The following is a 17,990-nucleotide window of genomic DNA, read 5'->3' as shown; positions in this document are numbered from 1 at the left end:
TTTTCCACAAGCGGAGGTAATATATATTATTACCAGATTTTTTACGAGTATTAATATCAATAATAATTTACTAGGCTACACAGCATTGCATTTCGCAGATAAGTGCGGTGAAAATGTTGGTTCGTTTAATCTATTGATAAACGCTTATTTGTCCATCAAGGATTATCAGGATCTGCCACTTTTCCCTTGGCATTGAAATTTTCATTAGCCATTGGTAACGACTAGACCCTCGAACAAAGTATTTGTATGCAGTTGCCGCTCACACTGTATGTAAGGATTTTAACGAAGTCAGATCACTCTCGCGAAAAATCCCATTTGTCGATCTTTCATTATTCTCTCGTATCATGCGTAACAATTTTTAAAATTCGTCAGACAACAAAGGCACATCTCACTCTCACGTAGCGCGTATAACAAGAACTCACAGGTCGTTAAGTTTCTCCTACATTGTGGGCTTCCCATCGACCAAAGCATCAACGCGAATTATCCGATTTTCCCAAGACACACGCTTCTTCATCTAGCTGGTGAATTTCATAATTTGAAAGTTTTTCAATTACTTTTGCGATATCAAGTGAACTCTTAGGTTTACATACGCTCCTTGAGTAACGAACTGTATCGGTTGATTCCTTTGATACGGATCAAGTGTCACCATAATCGGCCGGTGATTTTTCCTTTTTACAAATATCCTTTTTATCCGAGTTCATTATTGCACTTGATTTCGCAGAGCTCAAGTCGAGTATCGACATGGGGGCACGCGACTCTGCGGACAAGTACCGGGAAACAGCGTTCATTATGTAATTTTATTTCAAACTTTTAAGATTTTCAATGTTCGATCTTACAAAAAGCTTCAGTCTTCATTATCCAAATGATCAAGGTATATACCAAAATACGAGGGTGGTTTGATAAGTCCGTGACCTTTAAATAAAAAAAAACAATTTAGTTAAACTATTTTTTTTATTTTTCAATATAGTCCCCTCCCAACTCGATACATTTATTCCGGCGGTATTAAATCTTTTTTAAGTCTTCCAAAACGTAACTTTTGTAGAACTCAAAATACTCATTTGTGGCAGTCATAATCTCTTCATTCGATGAAAATCTTTTACCATCAAGCCAAGTTTTCATGTTTGGAAATAGAAAATGATTAGAAGGTTTAAAATCTGGAGAATAAGGTGGGCAAGGAAGTAATTCACACCGCAATTCTACTAATTGCAATTGCGCTCGTGTGAGCTGGTGCATTGTCGTGGTGGAAGAGCACTTTTTTCTTCGCCGGATGGGGCCGCTTTTCCTTCAGTATGGTTTCAAACCTATCTAATAATGAAATATAATATAGAGTCCTTATAATATTTTGAAGCTTTTCTTCTGTTTCCTTAAGTGTTTTTCCACACAGAAAATAATGTTTAATAAGCACTCGAAATTCGTTTTTTTTCCATGCTTTTGTAAAAACAATGAAACACTAAATTCAAAAGATCCAAAAATTTTCTAACCAACGTATTGACTTGAAACTTTGTGTACACACTCATACTAGATGAGACTCTCTTAAAGTATAAAATACGTTACGATAACAGTGTCACCTTTTGAGAAGTCACGGACTTATCAAACCACCCTCGTAAGATGTTATGTCACGTATGTATGTACAAATGTGGTGATGACAATTTTCTTAATGGTATACATTTTTCTTTCGCCCGTCTATATAGAAATAGCGTCAGTTTTTCTAAGGTAGTGAGATCCTAAAGAAAAAAGTGAACTTATCATTAAAATATTATTCTCAAAAACTAATATTCGTTTTGTCAACTAGCAAAGGATCGTTAAAATCGCATTGTACTAATTGTTTTTAAATTCTTATAAAAAGAAAAACATTATACCGATTTCAAGACTTGGCAAGTAAAGTCGCATCAATGACGCACGCATTGGACCAGAAACGGATTGGGATGCTTCAATGCGCATTTTCACTTTTTCGTAACATCATCCGACGCTTCTGTAAACTCTCTAACATCGAAAAGAGGAAGTTCACTGCAAAGTTAAAGATAGACTTTCCAAGATTTATAGTAACACGTTAAAAAACTATGAGCTGACATTAGCTCAAAGCTGTCTTTAGATTGGAAATTTATTTATTAAAAATGTATCCATTTAAAATATAATAAACGCGCTCGTATTTCCAATCTTTCTCTATTTGTGAAAATCGTATGTATGTATTTTTCCGGAGACATTTTTAATTTGATACTATTTTTTTTATCGAGTCACAATCAGAGTATGACAATGAATGTATTTCAGTGAATGTTGCTTTAGATTTACACGTACACTTTGTGCAAGGAAATTATGAGGTGCATTGAAAAAGATTTTAGTCTAGAATAAATATGTCTGTTTTCCCACGAGTTCGTTGCCGCTTTCTCAGGAAAATAGCGGCATGTCCATAACGAGGATCCACCAATGTAAAAGTCACATATTTCAATGGAACGTGACAACACATAATTACGTTGTTCTAAGAAGTAAACCTTCTAACAGTAAGAATACATGAGTGTATATGAATATATTATTCGATTCATTTTATACCTTCGATAACTTTGATAAAGGAATTGACAAGTTTGTAAACGAAATCAGTTTTATACTTTCAATACTTTTGAATATTTCAATTTGGCTGTTGTTGCTATTATTGATTTTTTAATTAAGAGCTCATTAGATTTGCAAAGCAGTGCATATTTTCAATTTCTTTTAATTATATCAACTCTTTATTTTTGTTTGTTTTAACGATCTCGTTACGGGTGTTATAAGGATTCTTATGATTATAAACATGACCGCATCTATTTACTGCTAAGATAATGATGTGCAGGTGATTTGGTTTATTACAAAGAAAGTAGTCGAACATTTTGAGAGTCTATACGTGAGAACTGCAAATTCTTATTTATACGCGAGATTGCAAGTTTCCAATCCCACATTCGATATTGAATAACCAGGCAATTCAGAGGACTAAAGGTCACAAGAGAAGTAGAATAAGACTAACGTTAATTCGATACATATATATTCTCCACAGACGAGCTCGTGACCAGCCGTTCCTGAGAAAATGTGAGGTAGGTAAGAATGGAATCGACTTCAAAAGCACTATTAGACGTAACCCCGCGGAGATCTACGATACATCCGCTACAAATAGTGGCCAACGTCGCGAACAATAGTAATGAGTCTGCCACCGGGGCAAATCTGCATAGAGGTTAAAAAATGCTAACAAATTGTAAATTTTTTTTTTCTTTTCAATTATTATTCCTCTTTGAATATTTGATAAATCAATTTTATTTTTATGAAAAAAAAAAAACGTTACTATCAACTTTACTCGAAAATTAATTTTTTTTCATTCTTCATTTTCTTCATTTTTTTTTAAAAAGTGCTTCGATATTTTTCTTGAGGATCACTACAAAAAAATAAGGATTTGTTTCCATTTCTCAATTTTAACTCAATTCTCTAATCTGTCAAACTGCTGTTACATTTTTTACGTGTTCCTGTTGACCCCATTTATTGGCTTCTGCTAAGAATGCGTTGTAAAACGAGGGTTCGGTAAAAACTAATTTGTTGGAATACATGCGAGTTTACAGTGGATCCACTGTAGTTCGTTGTAATCTGCTTTTATTTACGTATGTAAATTTACGTTTTGTATGCTGGATCACTGGCTTTCAATAATAACTGTTTAGTTTATAATTATTTCAATAATTTTATTAATATTTAAATATTTCACCGCAGGAATAGGTGTCAGATTTGGAATAACTTTAAGGCTATAATTCTTACTTCAGACACATAGTATTTATATTTGTAGATGCTTGTCAAGAACATCGATGAATAATTATTCTCATTTTTAAAAATACAAATCTTATAGCATATTTTGTAAATAATTTGCAGTATAAAATTTCATAGATAGATCCTTTCTTGAACACGACATTTTTATTCAATTATGCGTAACGTTTCGAGAATATGATTAATTCTCATTGTCAAGCATTAACACGTGAAACTACATCATTAAAAATGTTGACAATTCATAGCCGCAGTCATGGGAACGTAATGATATCAGTCATGAATTCTCGTCAAAATCTTTTAAAAAGAATTTACATAGTTGTGAAATTTTATTCTATGAAGTACGTTTTTACTAATTAAATTATTACCAGTGAAGATAGAATTTTTATGAACAATGTTGATACGTCTAAAATTAAAAACGATTGATGTACATTGGCAGATATTGTAGTTCACTTCAGATATAATGTAAATAATTAGTTTCTCATGAAGATTTGAATATTTCAAAGATACTAATAGTATAAGCAATAAAAAACGATTTTCATTTAGTAGAAAAAAATTTACTTCACAATAGATTTTATCTTTTTTCAGTCTGTTTATTATTGTCTTATTATACAAAATATTTAATCAATGTTTGTAACGCCGATTTTTATCTCAAAGAACTATTTTTTTTAAGCATTATGTATTTGAAAACAAATTTTGATAAATAAAAGATGTCTTATTACATAACAATATAAACAATTTAAAATAAATTTTCACATTAGACTTTAACAATGGCCTTTCCAAAATTCTCGCCTTTTAACATACCCGTGAAAGCTTTGAACATGTTTTCGAAGCCTTCGGTCACAGTCTCTCGGGAGATAAGTTTCCCTTCACGAATCCACGCGACATTTTTCTGAATCGCTTCCATCCACCTATCGTTCCATCTGGTAACCATAAATCCTTCCATTTTTATTTCAGTGAATATCATACCAAGTTGTACAATGGTAGCTTTTGGTAGAGCAGTCATATCGGCATTGTAAGAGGAAATGCTACCACAAATGGAAACGCGACCACGTAGTCTCATCTGGTAAATAACGGTGCTGGATATTTCTCCGCCGACCTGAGGTGAAGCGAAAATCATCGTTTACCATTGGTCCATGTGTGCTAAGTGCAAAATCGCCTTGTACTAGAGTTGAAAAATGGAAATGCATACTCACGTTATCGAAATAGCAGTCGACGCCGTCTGGTGCAGCCTTTTTCAGTGCAGTCGAAACGTCTTCGGTTTTGTAGTTGATAGCGTGGTCAAATTTAAGTTGGTTCACCAACCATTGGCATTTGGCGTCGGAGCCAGCGATACCGATGACTTTCATGCCAAGAATCTTTCCTATCTGACCGACGTGCGATCCGACCGCTCCAGCCGCGCCACTCACGACCAAGGTTTCGCCAGCTTTTGGCTGACAGATTTCAGTCAATCCGAAGTACGCAGTATTTCTGAAATCCAACCCAACCCAATTATTGGATTTTAAGCATTTGTCGCGTGCATTCGGAAGTAAGCAGGAAATAATCATTGCAACTTACCCTGGCATTCCCGCCATTCCCAAAGCAAAAGAAACCGGTAAATCGTCCATGATACCAGATATAATATAAGGCTTCATGTTCAATATATCAGGATTTGGATCGTCGGGATTGAGAACGCTGTGAGTTGTCCAACCCAAGTAACCGACTATGCGTTTATCCACGGGAAACTTTGGATTTTTTGACTTGATAATTTTTGCCACTTGACCGCCGATCATGGTGGTACCTATAGGGAACCGCGCGCTGTACGGTCGCATGTAAGGGTCCACCGATAAGTACTCGGCTTGCACAAGGATTTCTATGAAAAAAAGGCACATTTTTTACAGATGACAATAATTATATGATTTCAAAATGCAACTCAATTTAACAATACAAGTGTTATTATTTGATATAAATTTCAGGACTACATTAATTTCTTTTTGTAAACTATATAAAAAAGAAGCTATTTAAATGTCTGTATAATTTAGTGCACTTATTACTGATATAACATTCTAATTGTAGGTAACAAGTCTATTCTAATACACTGTCTGTTCGAGAATATTCATCTGGTATTAACATCTGTTATTAGACTTATGATATTTCATTATACTTCTTTGATTCAAGTGCCTAACTGTCATGAACATATATTTTTCATAGATGATATGCACAAATGAAGGAAGAAGATGTTGAAGTTCTTTGTAATTGAAACAGGTGGTTGTGACACAAGAGTAATAATTACTAGAAAGTCAAGTGTTGGCGGCATTGAAATTTTTTTTAGCACAAATCTTTTGTACTAATGCAAATCAAATCATAAAAAAAACATATATGGTACTATTATAGCTTAATTTTTAATCAATTGAATTTTTCTAGCCCCGCAGCTTAGCTTTATTTACTGTTTATTATGTTAAATTTAAAAACAGTAATTAATTAATATTTTTGTTTTGAAACCAAATAAGTCAATGACTGTTTTAATCAATTAGATAACATTATTTTTTGTAATATAATGATTATTTCTAGTTGTAGCCTTTACACATTCACTATTGTATTGAATAGATAAATATACTTATCATATGTTAACAACATGACTGGTATTTTAGTATCATAATTTTTTCTGTTATTAAAAACGTAAAAACGCAAAATTAATCGGCTTTAAATACAGTACTTAATCGAAGAAAAAATTTCGATAAATAAAGTTAGCGTATATATTATGAACCTCATAACTATAGTCACGAGTGGGAATAGAAAAGAAATTTATAAATTTTATTATAGTCGAAAGATTAAAAATATACAAAATATTCCATTGTTCGTATGAATATTTCAAATGACATGAAATGATTTCTACTAAGTATTATCCACAAATGTAATTCAATGATATCATGATCAGTCGTTTTATATGCATACAAATTTGACAGTCCACTCACCTCCATCTTTGAGTTCCGGTAAATCGAACTCAACTAAAGTGAGATCGCCGGGCTTTGGTTCTCCGACAAAGTGTTTGGTCAAAACAAATTTCTTTGCTTTAACCATCGTTGAGCGAAAACTCGGAGACTTTCTATGCAGAAAAGCAAAAACCAACGGTATATAGGTGTTTTTTTAAGCGGAGCAAGTACATATAATTATCAACACTTATCTGCAGCTACACAATCACCGTATATACATGCAATGTCGCTACTAATTAACGAAATAGAAAAATGTAGATATCAAGAGCTAAATACGAAATATAGATAAGTGAAGATCTAACCGGCTTAGTAACTCGATTTGGCCACTTGTTGTCCGGATAAACCGACGTTCGTCCCGAATGTCACGTACATATATAAATATAATGGAGCCGGCAATAAACGGTTGCGTGAACTGTGAGGAGAGTTCGCCGGTAGATTTCTCCGCTAGATCGCGCGTTCATTCAACGCACACAGCGCACATTTATACACACGATCGTGCACGAAAAGTATATGTGTACACATAACTGCACGCCACATCCGAGAGAGGCAGTAGTTATCGCAAGGAGTGCTAACGGTAGTGGTGAAGCAATGACATTGTAAACAAGAGGTGCAGCTCACCGTGACTTCAGATAATTTCTCGAAAATACTGGTGTCACGTTATTATCTTTGCTAATTATCAATTATTACTTGTCTATGCACGTTCAAATCTTTTTTCCGACATTGCTATTGCAAAAAACTATCAAGTTCATATATTTTCATACTATTTGGAGAACCTATTCATTTCACGAGTACATCATTGTTTTAAATTTAAAAATTTCGTGAAAGCTTATATACACTATACACCCGCAATATACTATACCACACAAGAATAATTAGCAGCTATATAATGTGCATGTACCGCATTCACTGAGAAAAGACGTAATTGGTTTTGTAAAGATCCGTATGTTTCACCAATTAATGGAAATCTTATTTATACCATACTATAACTTCTGAAATGTTTTCGCGCTGCGTAGTTAAGTGTAATAATAATTAATTATGTGATTTGTTATATCGAAACCATGCGGTCTAAGTACATTTCAACAATTTCCAAGAGACTCTGTTAAATGTTTATCCAAAGTACATGCATTTCTCTTATGTCAATATTTAAAAAATGAGAACTTATCCAAATATTTTGATATGACGATATAAATTATCGGTTATCTAATTAAATATCTTACACGGGGAAAGTAAGATATTTAATTTGCTCGTTTCAATTTTATCATAGACCCAACCCAGTTATTATTTTGAATATAAGTGTATAATGCAAATGCATCTTATAAATGGAGAATATATATTAAAAGTTGTTTTGACAACAATATATTGCAAATACTTTTTAGAAAGATATATATACGTAAATTAAGTTTTCTACAATACTACAATATGAGTAAAAAATGTGTATTATAACAAGCAACGACAGTATTTGATTTACATAAAAGCATTGCATAGTTGCAATGTCAAACTTTGACGACAGCTTTTCCTACACTCCGTGCGTAAAGCACGTATTTTCCGCACGCTCAGCCAACAACGTGCGTTGAAAGTTACTTGTTTACGATCGGCAATTGAACGTGAGTATATTTAGGTAGATCTGTAGGATCACTGTTGTACGAGGATACGCTTCCACGTACTGCGATTCGGCCGAATTTGTTCATTTGATAGATAACTGTGCTAAAGATTTCATCGCCCACCTATTCATTAAAATATGTTGATTAAAGCCGCTTCCCAATTGAAGTTATTGTCATTGAAACTGATGTTATGCAGCAAACAGTCTATCCAATTTTCTTTTATACATTGCCAGCTAAGTATATTAATAATAAAAATTCGATTACATTGTCAAAGCAACAGTCAACTCCTTTCTCGGCATATCCCTTGAGTGTATCTGCAATTATGTCGGTTTTGTAATTAATGCGGTCGGCACCAGCTATACCAATGATTTTAAGTCCTAAAAGTTTGCCTATTTGTCCGACAATCGAGTCAACTGCCCTAAAATAACCGCTCACCTTTTCCGGGCTTGCAAAATTCCATGAAACTGAAGTACGCTATTAATCTGGCAATTAATCAGTCGACAATTATCTAACACTCAGTGCAGCATATCTGAAAAATTTACGCGTTCTATAAATTACCTAGGCTGTCCCAAGATGCTCAGGGCTACAGAGCTTGGTAAATCTGGATAATCTGGCAAGAGATAAGGTTCGCGTCCCACCACCGAAAGAATATCTAATCTGTCGGGATGCATGATAATATAAGTTCTCCTGCCCGCGTACCCGACTATACGTTTGCCCACTGGATAATTTGTACGTTTTGATTGGACAGTCTTTGCCACTTGTGTGCTTACCATAAGGAACTCAAAGGAAATCTCACAGACTTTGCGCATGTACGGATCCAGCGAGAGGTATTCAGCTTCGGCAAGGAACTCTGTTAAATGCAGACAAATTTACAGTCATGAGAGTTGCATGTATAATTCTGTTTTTATTCTGCATCATTTGTAATCAGTAACATCTGTTATTCGAACTATGAAAAATCTGCAAGCTTTCCAGTTTAATCTTGTTTTGCTGATATATATAATTTCGTGGAAATAATGGCGACTCGTTCACAACTGAATATTTCTTAAGGCTTAAATTATTATTATAATTAATAGAAATTTTTGAATAAATATTTGTTATTTACAAATAAAACAACATATTAAATTAGTATTTACTATTTTTACTACAAAGTTACTAGAGTAAACGATCAGTTTTTATGAGATAAACTCATCCTGCAGATATCAAATAAAATCAAATATAATATTAGTAATATTAAAAATGGTAAATATTATAACATTATAAAAATGTTTCAAAAAACATATTATCGTAAGCACACTGTTGTCCTCAATTGGAAATAACTTTTTTCTTTTACACTATATACGTATCCAGAGTCTATCTAAAGGAAATGTATACTACATACTGTGTACAGATTTCTCTGCCTGTTTCACGTAGCGACAACCATCAGCTGACTTTACTGTAGTAATCGGGCATATTCCATTACTCACGTGAACACATTTTGTATCTTATCTTTTTCGAAAACTTACAAAGATTTTTGTCAGATAAACATATGGATAACAAGAAATGTTTATGTATGACTTTTAGTTTTTGAATTGGTCTGATATCTAAAAATGTGAAAAACAAGAAATAAAAAGTACAAACAAAATAAAACGATAAAATGTAAATTATAAATAGATTTTTATTTTAAATACTATATTTTCAATTATTTAATTCATTAATGCCAATATATGTACAAATACCTAGCTAGTGCAATAATTTCAATAACAAAAAAAAGAGAAAAAAGACGGAAGAGAAAAATCAAATTGATGCTGGCAGACCGATTATACATAGAAAAACAATATTACGGCAGTGATTTTTTTTCAATTTATTTTACAATTACATTGTCCCTACTCTGCGAATATTTATAAAATATTTACACAATTGTTAAAAATTCAAAAGAAGTAACTAGTCAAGGCTAATGGCAGTGTTGATGCTCGTCGCTTTTAATATTCTCTCGGAGGTCTTTGACGCTTGTGTCCGTTCCTCGGGTCTGAGAATTTCGGCAATGATTTTCTCGTCGCTACACCGCGGCTCTGATATCAACGAGCGAATGGTACTTTCACTACTGCCATCGCCGACGCCACCACCGCCACTCGACTTTTGCAAATTGACAATCGTCGGCTCGGTTGTTATGATCGTCATCGCGTTCTCCTCATTGACTATTGATAATTGATCGGGTTGCTGATCCGAAGCCACCGCCAGTCTTCCGTTCACTTTAGTCTCCGGTGCCTTTGACGACTTGTGCGACGGGCTAATGACAACCGCTGCCTGTAGTATAGGAACATATGATGATTCTGTGTCCTCGGACTTATCCGTAGGTGCTTTCACAGTCATTTTAAGAATTGCTTTCGGTTCCTCCAGAAGCTGCAAACAAATCAAATCAATGTTTTTTAAATCAAATCAACTTAGCATTTAGTTAATCCATTGTTTCAGTAAACTTACTGCTTCAAAAGGAGAATCTAAGAATAATTCTTGCAAAAATCGTCTTGCTTGAATTCTGTAGGTATTATTCGCTAAACGTGCGGCTATCTCAGAATATATACATACATCCTAAAACATATAAAAATTACTATAAAAATCCATTTCATTTTTAAAATTCAAGTTCGTTATACCTGAAAAATATGAGGATATTGTTGTCTTAATCTAAGTAATGTCTGTCGACTTTGCTTGTATAAAACTGGATTCGCTAAACGCTGTGCATACCTCAAGACTTCCCTACAACAAAAAGAATAGTACATTACGATACAAGTGCGGGAAAATAGATTCTTGTCTCGTGTGGCGTTTATGCCCGAGCGAAGCGTGGGTAGAAAGGTACACGAGACGAGAAACTCTTTCCCGAACATATGCCGTACCGTATTTTTTGATACAACGCGTGGAAAGTGCGATTTTCAACGCACGTTTTTTGCTAAGAGTGCGGAAAAAACGCACTTTCCGCACGGAGTGTCGAAAAGAAAGTTAATTCATCACCGACTTTTTTAAGATTTAAAAATTTGAAAAGTACCTTCGAGTTTTATCGATAGAACGACGAAAATCGACGTCGCTCGCAACCGAATCATTGGAAACACTTTTCTCGCGGAAACAAATAAGACACAGCCGAGTATGATCATTTGACGTCTCGTATTCAGAACTCGATTCTTCATCGATATCACTTGCGTATTGCCTTGATGTCGATATTGTTCTCTGCTTTGGCCTATCTTCTGGCAATACTAGACGGTTTATGCCAGATGGTCCAGCACACTCTGAGTCGCTCTCATTAATACTTAATTTACTGTTCGATCCCATGCCAGCACTCGATTTTACACGATCTTCCAGAACTATCGTAGGGATTGGTGAAAGACATTCGGAATCGCTTTCATTCTGACTCTGATGTGTTTGTCTCTCGGCTCGTAGAAACCTTATTGATCTAATGTCATCTTGTAAAACTGATGATTCGCTGATACTTGCATTCTGGATAAATATATTGTTATTAAAACCGCTTGATATTAGCTATCTACAGAACTTTAATGATCGTACCTGATATCTTCTTGACTCACAACTCGATCTCGACTTATTTACTTTGTCCAAAAGTGCGCTTGACGGCGTAGTCTCAGGAAATATCGCACTAAGTTTCTTTGGTAAACTGATACCCATGTAACGCGCATTAGAATCTGTGATGTCTTGCGATGACGTCGATGATGTCCCTCGCGCTGGCGGAGGAGTTGGTACCAGACCTGCTTCCCCGATCCAACTCCGCGAGGATTCGAACTCTGATAGACTTTGGAGAGATAGCCGTCCATCTAAACTGTACATCTGCCAGGAAAATTAAAAAAAAAAATGAAATATATAACATCACTGAATTGCAAATTGACAAAGTCGCTGACACAATTAAAATCATATACTTACTTCAAGACTGCTATGCGAAAAACTCGGTCTGCGATATCGCTGAAGACTTCTCAGTTTAGCGTACCCTTCAGCATCCTGTTGACTTAGCCTATGAATACTAGACATGGGACTTGGTGTTTCACCCCTTTCTGGCAGTATAAATCGTTTGGCATCCATCTCCGTTGCGGCACTTTCCGATCTATTTCTTTGCCTTTTGACTAAAGCTTCGGGAAAGTCGGGTTTGCCATCACTGAGACTTCTGTGATGTCGCTGTATGAGAACAGGACTTGGCGACTGCTGAGATACACTCATCCTTAAGGGTTCGATCACCGGCCAATGCTCACCTCGTTTGTAACGCACACATGCCCAGTTGTGCGTTATCAGAACGTCGGCTCCTGTCCGGGTTGTACTAATCAAACTCAAAGCGTACATTGCCGTGGCGCGGACTGAATAATATGGACAAGTTTCAGCCATGGATGTTATCATCTCAATGATACCGTAATTACACAGCTGCTCAACTCCAAGAGACGACGTTCCTGCGTGACCCAGAGCCCATAAGGCTGATTTCACTTTAAATATTCGGGCTGTAAAAATAAATTTCATTATTAAACTATTCAATATCTCGTAGACAATAAACAAAGTAGAATTTATGTTAAAATATGTAATATCAGGTGTAATGATGTTCAAACGACTGTATATTTAAATGACTATTGTTATGTACCTTCTAAATCGGATGCATGTTCATCACGTGAGTCAAGTTCCCCTCTCCAGCTTCTTTCCGGCGTGGTCCTCCTCGAGTCGTCCTGACTAAGCTTTCTTCTGATCTCGACGATGGTCTCAGTCTTAGGAGGCGTACGAATTTCCGATCGATCCGTAACCTCAGCATCCACGATAGTCTCCAGTCTTGTACTCTCTTCATTCTTTTTGTCATCGTTCCTGTTTTCTTCCTTCGAACTTCTACCGTCTTTATTCTGCCCCGAGTTACTGCAATACTCCAATCTAAATCGTTGCACTATTCGGGCAAATCTTTGAAATACGTTCCTCCTGAGTAACAACTGTATACCAAACTCATGCTGTACTACTTGGCCAATGAAGTGTGGAGGCACAAACACATCTTTAGGAAGAATAGGATTTCCGTTGCTACGGCGTAAATAGCAGCCATTCTCACCACGTTGTCGTCGAGTCATCGAATCGTGGATGTCGCATTCCACGAGACCTGTATATCGTTCTGCTAACCCTCCTGGTTTTATCCACTTTTCCAGTTCTTCCGCTGGTGACGGTAGAGATGTAAAGGCAGAACGTATCGAGTATAGACGAATTTTCAGCAAATGACCATTATCGCCGAGATTCTGTAACCACTGCTCCCAATTCTGAATGATCTTTTCCTGTTAAAAAACATTAATTTTATTTTTCAAAATTTAGTAATTAAGAATTATTTTTCGTAAAATTATTTCGGTATGCATTCTTTTTCTAAATTTTTGAGTATTACTATACAATGTCATTGTACATTATACACAATATGATACAAATCACTGAAATAACGTGACCCATTAGATGTCAATCAATCTGACATGTAGTGTTGGTAGCGTGACAAAAAGAAAAAAAATATCACGATTCGCTAGAAAGTTTTGTAGAAACGGAAACGACATTTAACACATTTTTCGATTTCACTTTGCGTAATCACGACACGCATGAAATATACAAACACATTTGTGTTATGAAAAAATTGACAAATTACCTCGGACTTTTGAAGAATGATTTCAAGATATTCCGGCTCTTCACAGGCTTCATGAAGCGCGTCAAGCGCGGCCATCGCGACAATTTTGCTCTTATCGCACAATCTATTTAAGAGTAACCCAAGCGCCCAAAATCGAGCATCAGCCATTTTCGCTCTCAATACGACTCTCAAGAATTGCGTAGCATACATTCTCGTACTCTCAAGTTGCGCGTCTTGCACGATTTTCGTGACCACCCTACGGTTTGGACCTTCTCTCGAGTAATCCAGACTCGAGATAACAAGTTTGACGTAGCAATCGTGCTTAGTAGTGACGGCAAGATCTTGGAACTTTTCGAGTAAATTAAATCCACGAAGTATAACGCCACCGCGCATCGAGTGACTTAACTGGCCGATGAATAGAAAATACTTCTGACAGCAGGTGGTCGATACGTGCCGAGGCGAGAATAGTACATCGTGAGCAGACGATGCGATGCGGATTGCGATTATTTGTTCGGCTACATCACTAAATAACTCGTTCAAAAACTTTGTGCCCTCGGCTTCTTCAATCTCAAGTAAAAAATTAATTAGATCACAACCAGCTAATGTCGTATCTCGAGCCATTCGAGAGTGGGTTGCTAGTTCCATACGACTGAATTGATTCGAAGATGGTTTATAATATCTGTTGCAAATGCAAGAATTTTTCAAATTTAATAAACTTTAATTTTTTACTAAACTTACGGTAAAAAAGCAATCATTCTTACTTGATGAGCCTTTTGATAAATGAACGATACTCAGTATCTGTAGATAATCTCATATCGACATTTCTTGTCCTGAGTACGGATCTAATAACTGACCAATTCCAGGCAAGAGCATCTTTGGAACTGAGCACTAACGAGTCTTTAATTAATTGCGATAGGGGTGATTCTCTTTTCAACCACTGTCGGAACGAGGGTTGCCGTCTAAGACCTTGCGATGAGGTTGGTCTTAGCCAAGCTCCTGATTGTAATAGTCGATCCATGAATAAACTAGATGGTGTTGGTCGACGACACATCATCGCATGCATCCGACTAAGTATAGCTACTGCCGCAAGTGCTTGGTGCTGACCAGCACTTGCAAGCTCTAATAGTTTGGGCAGCGGTGGAGTTTGATCGCAAACCTTTTAAATTTTGTAAACCAATGTTAAAAATAAAATTTTACAGTCGAATAATAAGTATTTCCTACCTCGGAAGGAAGTAGAGCATGTGCTAAATGCAATAATGCACCGAGAAGCACCGCAGCTCTTACGGAAATAAAAGTATCCGACGTGATGATAGTCTCCGCCAGAGCTCTATGCAGTCCGCACTCAAGTAAAATGTATACCAATAAAGCCAAATGTAATTCCATAATATTGGGACAATGAGATTTTAAGGAAGGCAAAATAGTCCTGCCCTCGGCAGCAACGAATCCTTCCGATAACTTCCAGGAATTTCGGAAACGTTTCGGATCGACCGCCGCAAGAGCCACGTCAGGCTCATCAGTCCACGTTGGCAAAGGCAGTCCGAGTAGTTCGTAAAAAAGTTCTAAAATAGCTCCTCTTAGCTGCAATAACAGATTTTCACAATTAATCAGCGTCAATTTGTGCAATCTAACAAATACATACCCCTAATTTCTCGACATACAAAATATCTGACATAGCTTTGATACCAGAACTCTCGTTGGGGTGGCAAAAATGTATAACCCCAGCATAAGACCTGAGCACGCTGATGAGTGCATGCTTGCTAGCAGCAAATTTCTGATCCCAGTCTTCCTTGGATCGCTCGAAGCCTATTGACTCGAGCTCGGTGTAAGGCGCGGCGAGGCACAGCAATGATACGTTACTTCGTGTTTCCGGATTCGACAGCAATCGTAATAAAACGCCCACAATCGCTTCGGTGATGATGGGACTTTGACCGGTAGTCGTGGCTCGAGCTAAGGCACCTACACCACCACAACTTACGAGTAGGCTCGAGTTCAGCACGCCTAGTTCACATAGCACAGCCAGAAACACACGAAACGCTCGATCTTTTTCTTCCATACCTAAATCAGTGAAACTTCTGTAAATAATTTAGGACTACGATTTCAAAATTCAAACTCGAAATTGCAAGTAACAAATACCTCCATTAGTGATGCTAATAATGGATCGAGCTAATGCAGGACTGAAGTACTTTGGAGCTAATACTAAAATTTTTCTAACAAGTCTTAGAGCTTGTATCCTTTCCACTTCATTGCGTACATTGATGTCCATACTGCGAGCGATGAAGTAAGGATACTGCAATCTGTTGATGGTAATAACATCCTGCTCCTTTTTAAGCATGTATCGAATAGCACGGAGGGCTGCTGCTCTGACTTGTGTCGCTTCTTGAACCAGCCCCATTCGTAGACTAAAATATATACAAAAATATATAGTCTTCTTTAAATCTAGTTATAATTTATATATTAATAAAATACATACCAACAAAATATTTCCTCTGCACTGTATCCATATTCAAGAGCATCATTTTCAATGACAAGATTCACAAGAGCATTCAAATAAGCCAATTTTTTCTTGCCTGATACACCATTTGGTTGACATACATTTATCAATGTCTCTGTGATGTTTTCTTTGAGACCTAGAGATAAAAGAATAAGATTTGTTAAAATTGGAGCATTGACATTTATCCATTGTAACATATCGGTTATTTTCAAATGATAGTTTCTGAACAAACAAGTTGATATTGAAACGATTGATCTCACAAAAATCAATAATTGTTGACAGTTAATAAAGATAAAAATATAAGAAAGCTCTACAAAACATCATGAAAACATCCGATACCGAGTCATAAAATTCTATCGACTCGATTAAAAATTAGCGCGGAAGATCGTAAATAAGGCAGTTATTGAAGCAGTTGGCTAGATGAAAAACATTTATAAACCAAAAGTAAGCCAAAGAATGACTGTGAGATTGAAATAGCGGCGAGTGTTCAGGTTAGGATTCTAACCTTTTGACAAGTTAAGCTCCACGCAGTTTTCCTCGCGAGCGTGTCTACCTGTAATCAAAGAAACATCAGAGCATTACAGTAAGTGTCCATGCCCAACTAAAATGTGTAGAGCTAGACAAGGGGTAGGCGTACTTCGGTGTGTCCTTCCCGAGCGAAGGCTGCGATTCCAAACCATCCAGTTCGAGATTGCCATGACTGTTAGGTGGTCGCCGGCGCACTAGGGTCAGTACTAGCAGCGGCGGCGACCTTGAGGCGGTTCCTCGTCCTCGTCGATGAGGTTGTTACCGGCGTCACGGTACATCCTCGAGACCTGCACTTGTCTTGCTCTGTTTGAATGATCGTCGTTATCGTTGTCGTCGTCGGCTCACGCGCACGAAGCACTAGCAATGCCACCCGAGATACGCGGGCATACTACCAATGATTTCTATCTGCTCTCCTTCTCTATACCTGCTCTCGCTCCGTCTCACTCGCGCGCTCTCTAATACGGCCTATTGATAAATCGAGTTTCAACTGTGTTTGTGTATATGTGACACGTTATCGTGGATTATACTTAGCATATAAAGTATAGACCCTCAGTCTGCTTTGGTTAAAAAGAGATAACGATTAGAGTGAGATATGCTGTTTCTTTCTAATGCTCATCTCTACTTTTGGCGCGCCAAGTTAATTCATTTGAAAATCATGCTCATAAAAATGAACATTTATTGTTACAAATTAAGGATGTGAAGCAGAGGCAAATAAAATGAAATTAAATTTTTTGTGCTTGTTCAATAGTTGTTTTTGTAGCCAATACGCTCAAAATATACATCGGTAAGCTCGTGACGGTTAAGCATTATAGCAATATTACCCCGAGCAAATGATTTTAGGTTGAATCCATAATAAGCTTTTAAATAAACCGAGCGGGCTAATATAAGTGTCTGAAATGTCCTCAACATAATTCAATTTTTCGCCCTCATCGACTTTTTCTCTTGCATTCTCTAATTGATCGTTGATCGTCTTCTTAAATTTAGTTAAAAATAAACTTACAAATGTACGATTTATATTCAATCATGATTATGAT

General features: G+C 36.4%; 3 protein-coding genes across 4 annotated transcripts; all 3 read right to left on the bottom strand.

Moving 5' to 3' along the window:
- Positions 1-4,301: 4,301 nt before the first annotated feature.
- Positions 4,302-7,185, bottom strand: LOC131670117 (prostaglandin reductase 1-like). 2 transcript variants are annotated; one of them, XM_058945490.1, is made up of 5 exons: positions 7,046-7,185; positions 6,726-6,975; positions 5,329-5,623; positions 4,968-5,241; positions 4,302-4,870 (listed from the first exon to the last, which is right to left on the bottom strand). In XM_058945490.1, the coding sequence occupies exons 2-5, from the start codon at positions 6,829-6,831 to the stop codon at positions 4,529-4,531; spliced, it is 1,017 nt and encodes a 338-aa protein (XP_058801473.1). In that variant the 5' UTR covers positions 6,832-6,975; positions 7,046-7,185; the 3' UTR covers positions 4,302-4,528. The 2 variants fall into 2 exon arrangements, with proteins under 2 accessions (XP_058801473.1, XP_058801474.1); XM_058945491.1 differs by having other exon boundaries at positions 4,304-4,870; positions 6,726-6,856; positions 7,046-7,179.
- Positions 7,186-8,320: 1,135 nt separating this feature from the next.
- Positions 8,321-9,817, bottom strand: LOC131670133 (prostaglandin reductase 1-like). The gene is made up of 4 exons (XM_058945516.1): positions 9,808-9,817; positions 8,903-9,194; positions 8,609-8,789; positions 8,321-8,467 (listed from the first exon to the last, which is right to left on the bottom strand). The coding sequence occupies exons 1-4, from the start codon at positions 9,815-9,817 to the stop codon at positions 8,321-8,323; spliced, it is 630 nt and encodes a 209-aa protein (XP_058801499.1).
- Positions 9,818-9,935: 118 nt separating this feature from the next.
- Positions 9,936-17,320, bottom strand: LOC131670099 (rapamycin-insensitive companion of mTOR). The gene is made up of 15 exons (XM_058945464.1): positions 17,066-17,320; positions 16,934-16,981; positions 16,408-16,564; positions 16,071-16,336; positions 15,577-15,992; positions 15,159-15,515; positions 14,699-15,093; positions 13,959-14,616; positions 12,942-13,605; positions 12,242-12,804; positions 11,873-12,148; positions 11,361-11,806; positions 10,972-11,074; positions 10,802-10,909; positions 9,936-10,723 (listed from the first exon to the last, which is right to left on the bottom strand). The coding sequence occupies exons 1-15, from the start codon at positions 17,124-17,126 to the stop codon at positions 10,265-10,267; spliced, it is 4,977 nt and encodes a 1,658-aa protein (XP_058801447.1). The 5' UTR covers positions 17,127-17,320; the 3' UTR covers positions 9,936-10,264.
- Between the last annotated feature and the right edge of the window lie 670 nt (positions 17,321-17,990).

The sequence above is a fragment of the Phymastichus coffea genome, unplaced genomic scaffold (assembly GCF_024137745.1).
Source record: "Phymastichus coffea isolate CEN01 unplaced genomic scaffold, Cenicafe_Pcof_1.1 PCOF00100, whole genome shotgun sequence".
NCBI classification, from domain to species: Eukaryota; Metazoa; Arthropoda; class Insecta; order Hymenoptera; family Eulophidae; genus Phymastichus; species Phymastichus coffea.
This window is presented reverse-complemented; position numbering and strand designations above follow the sequence as displayed.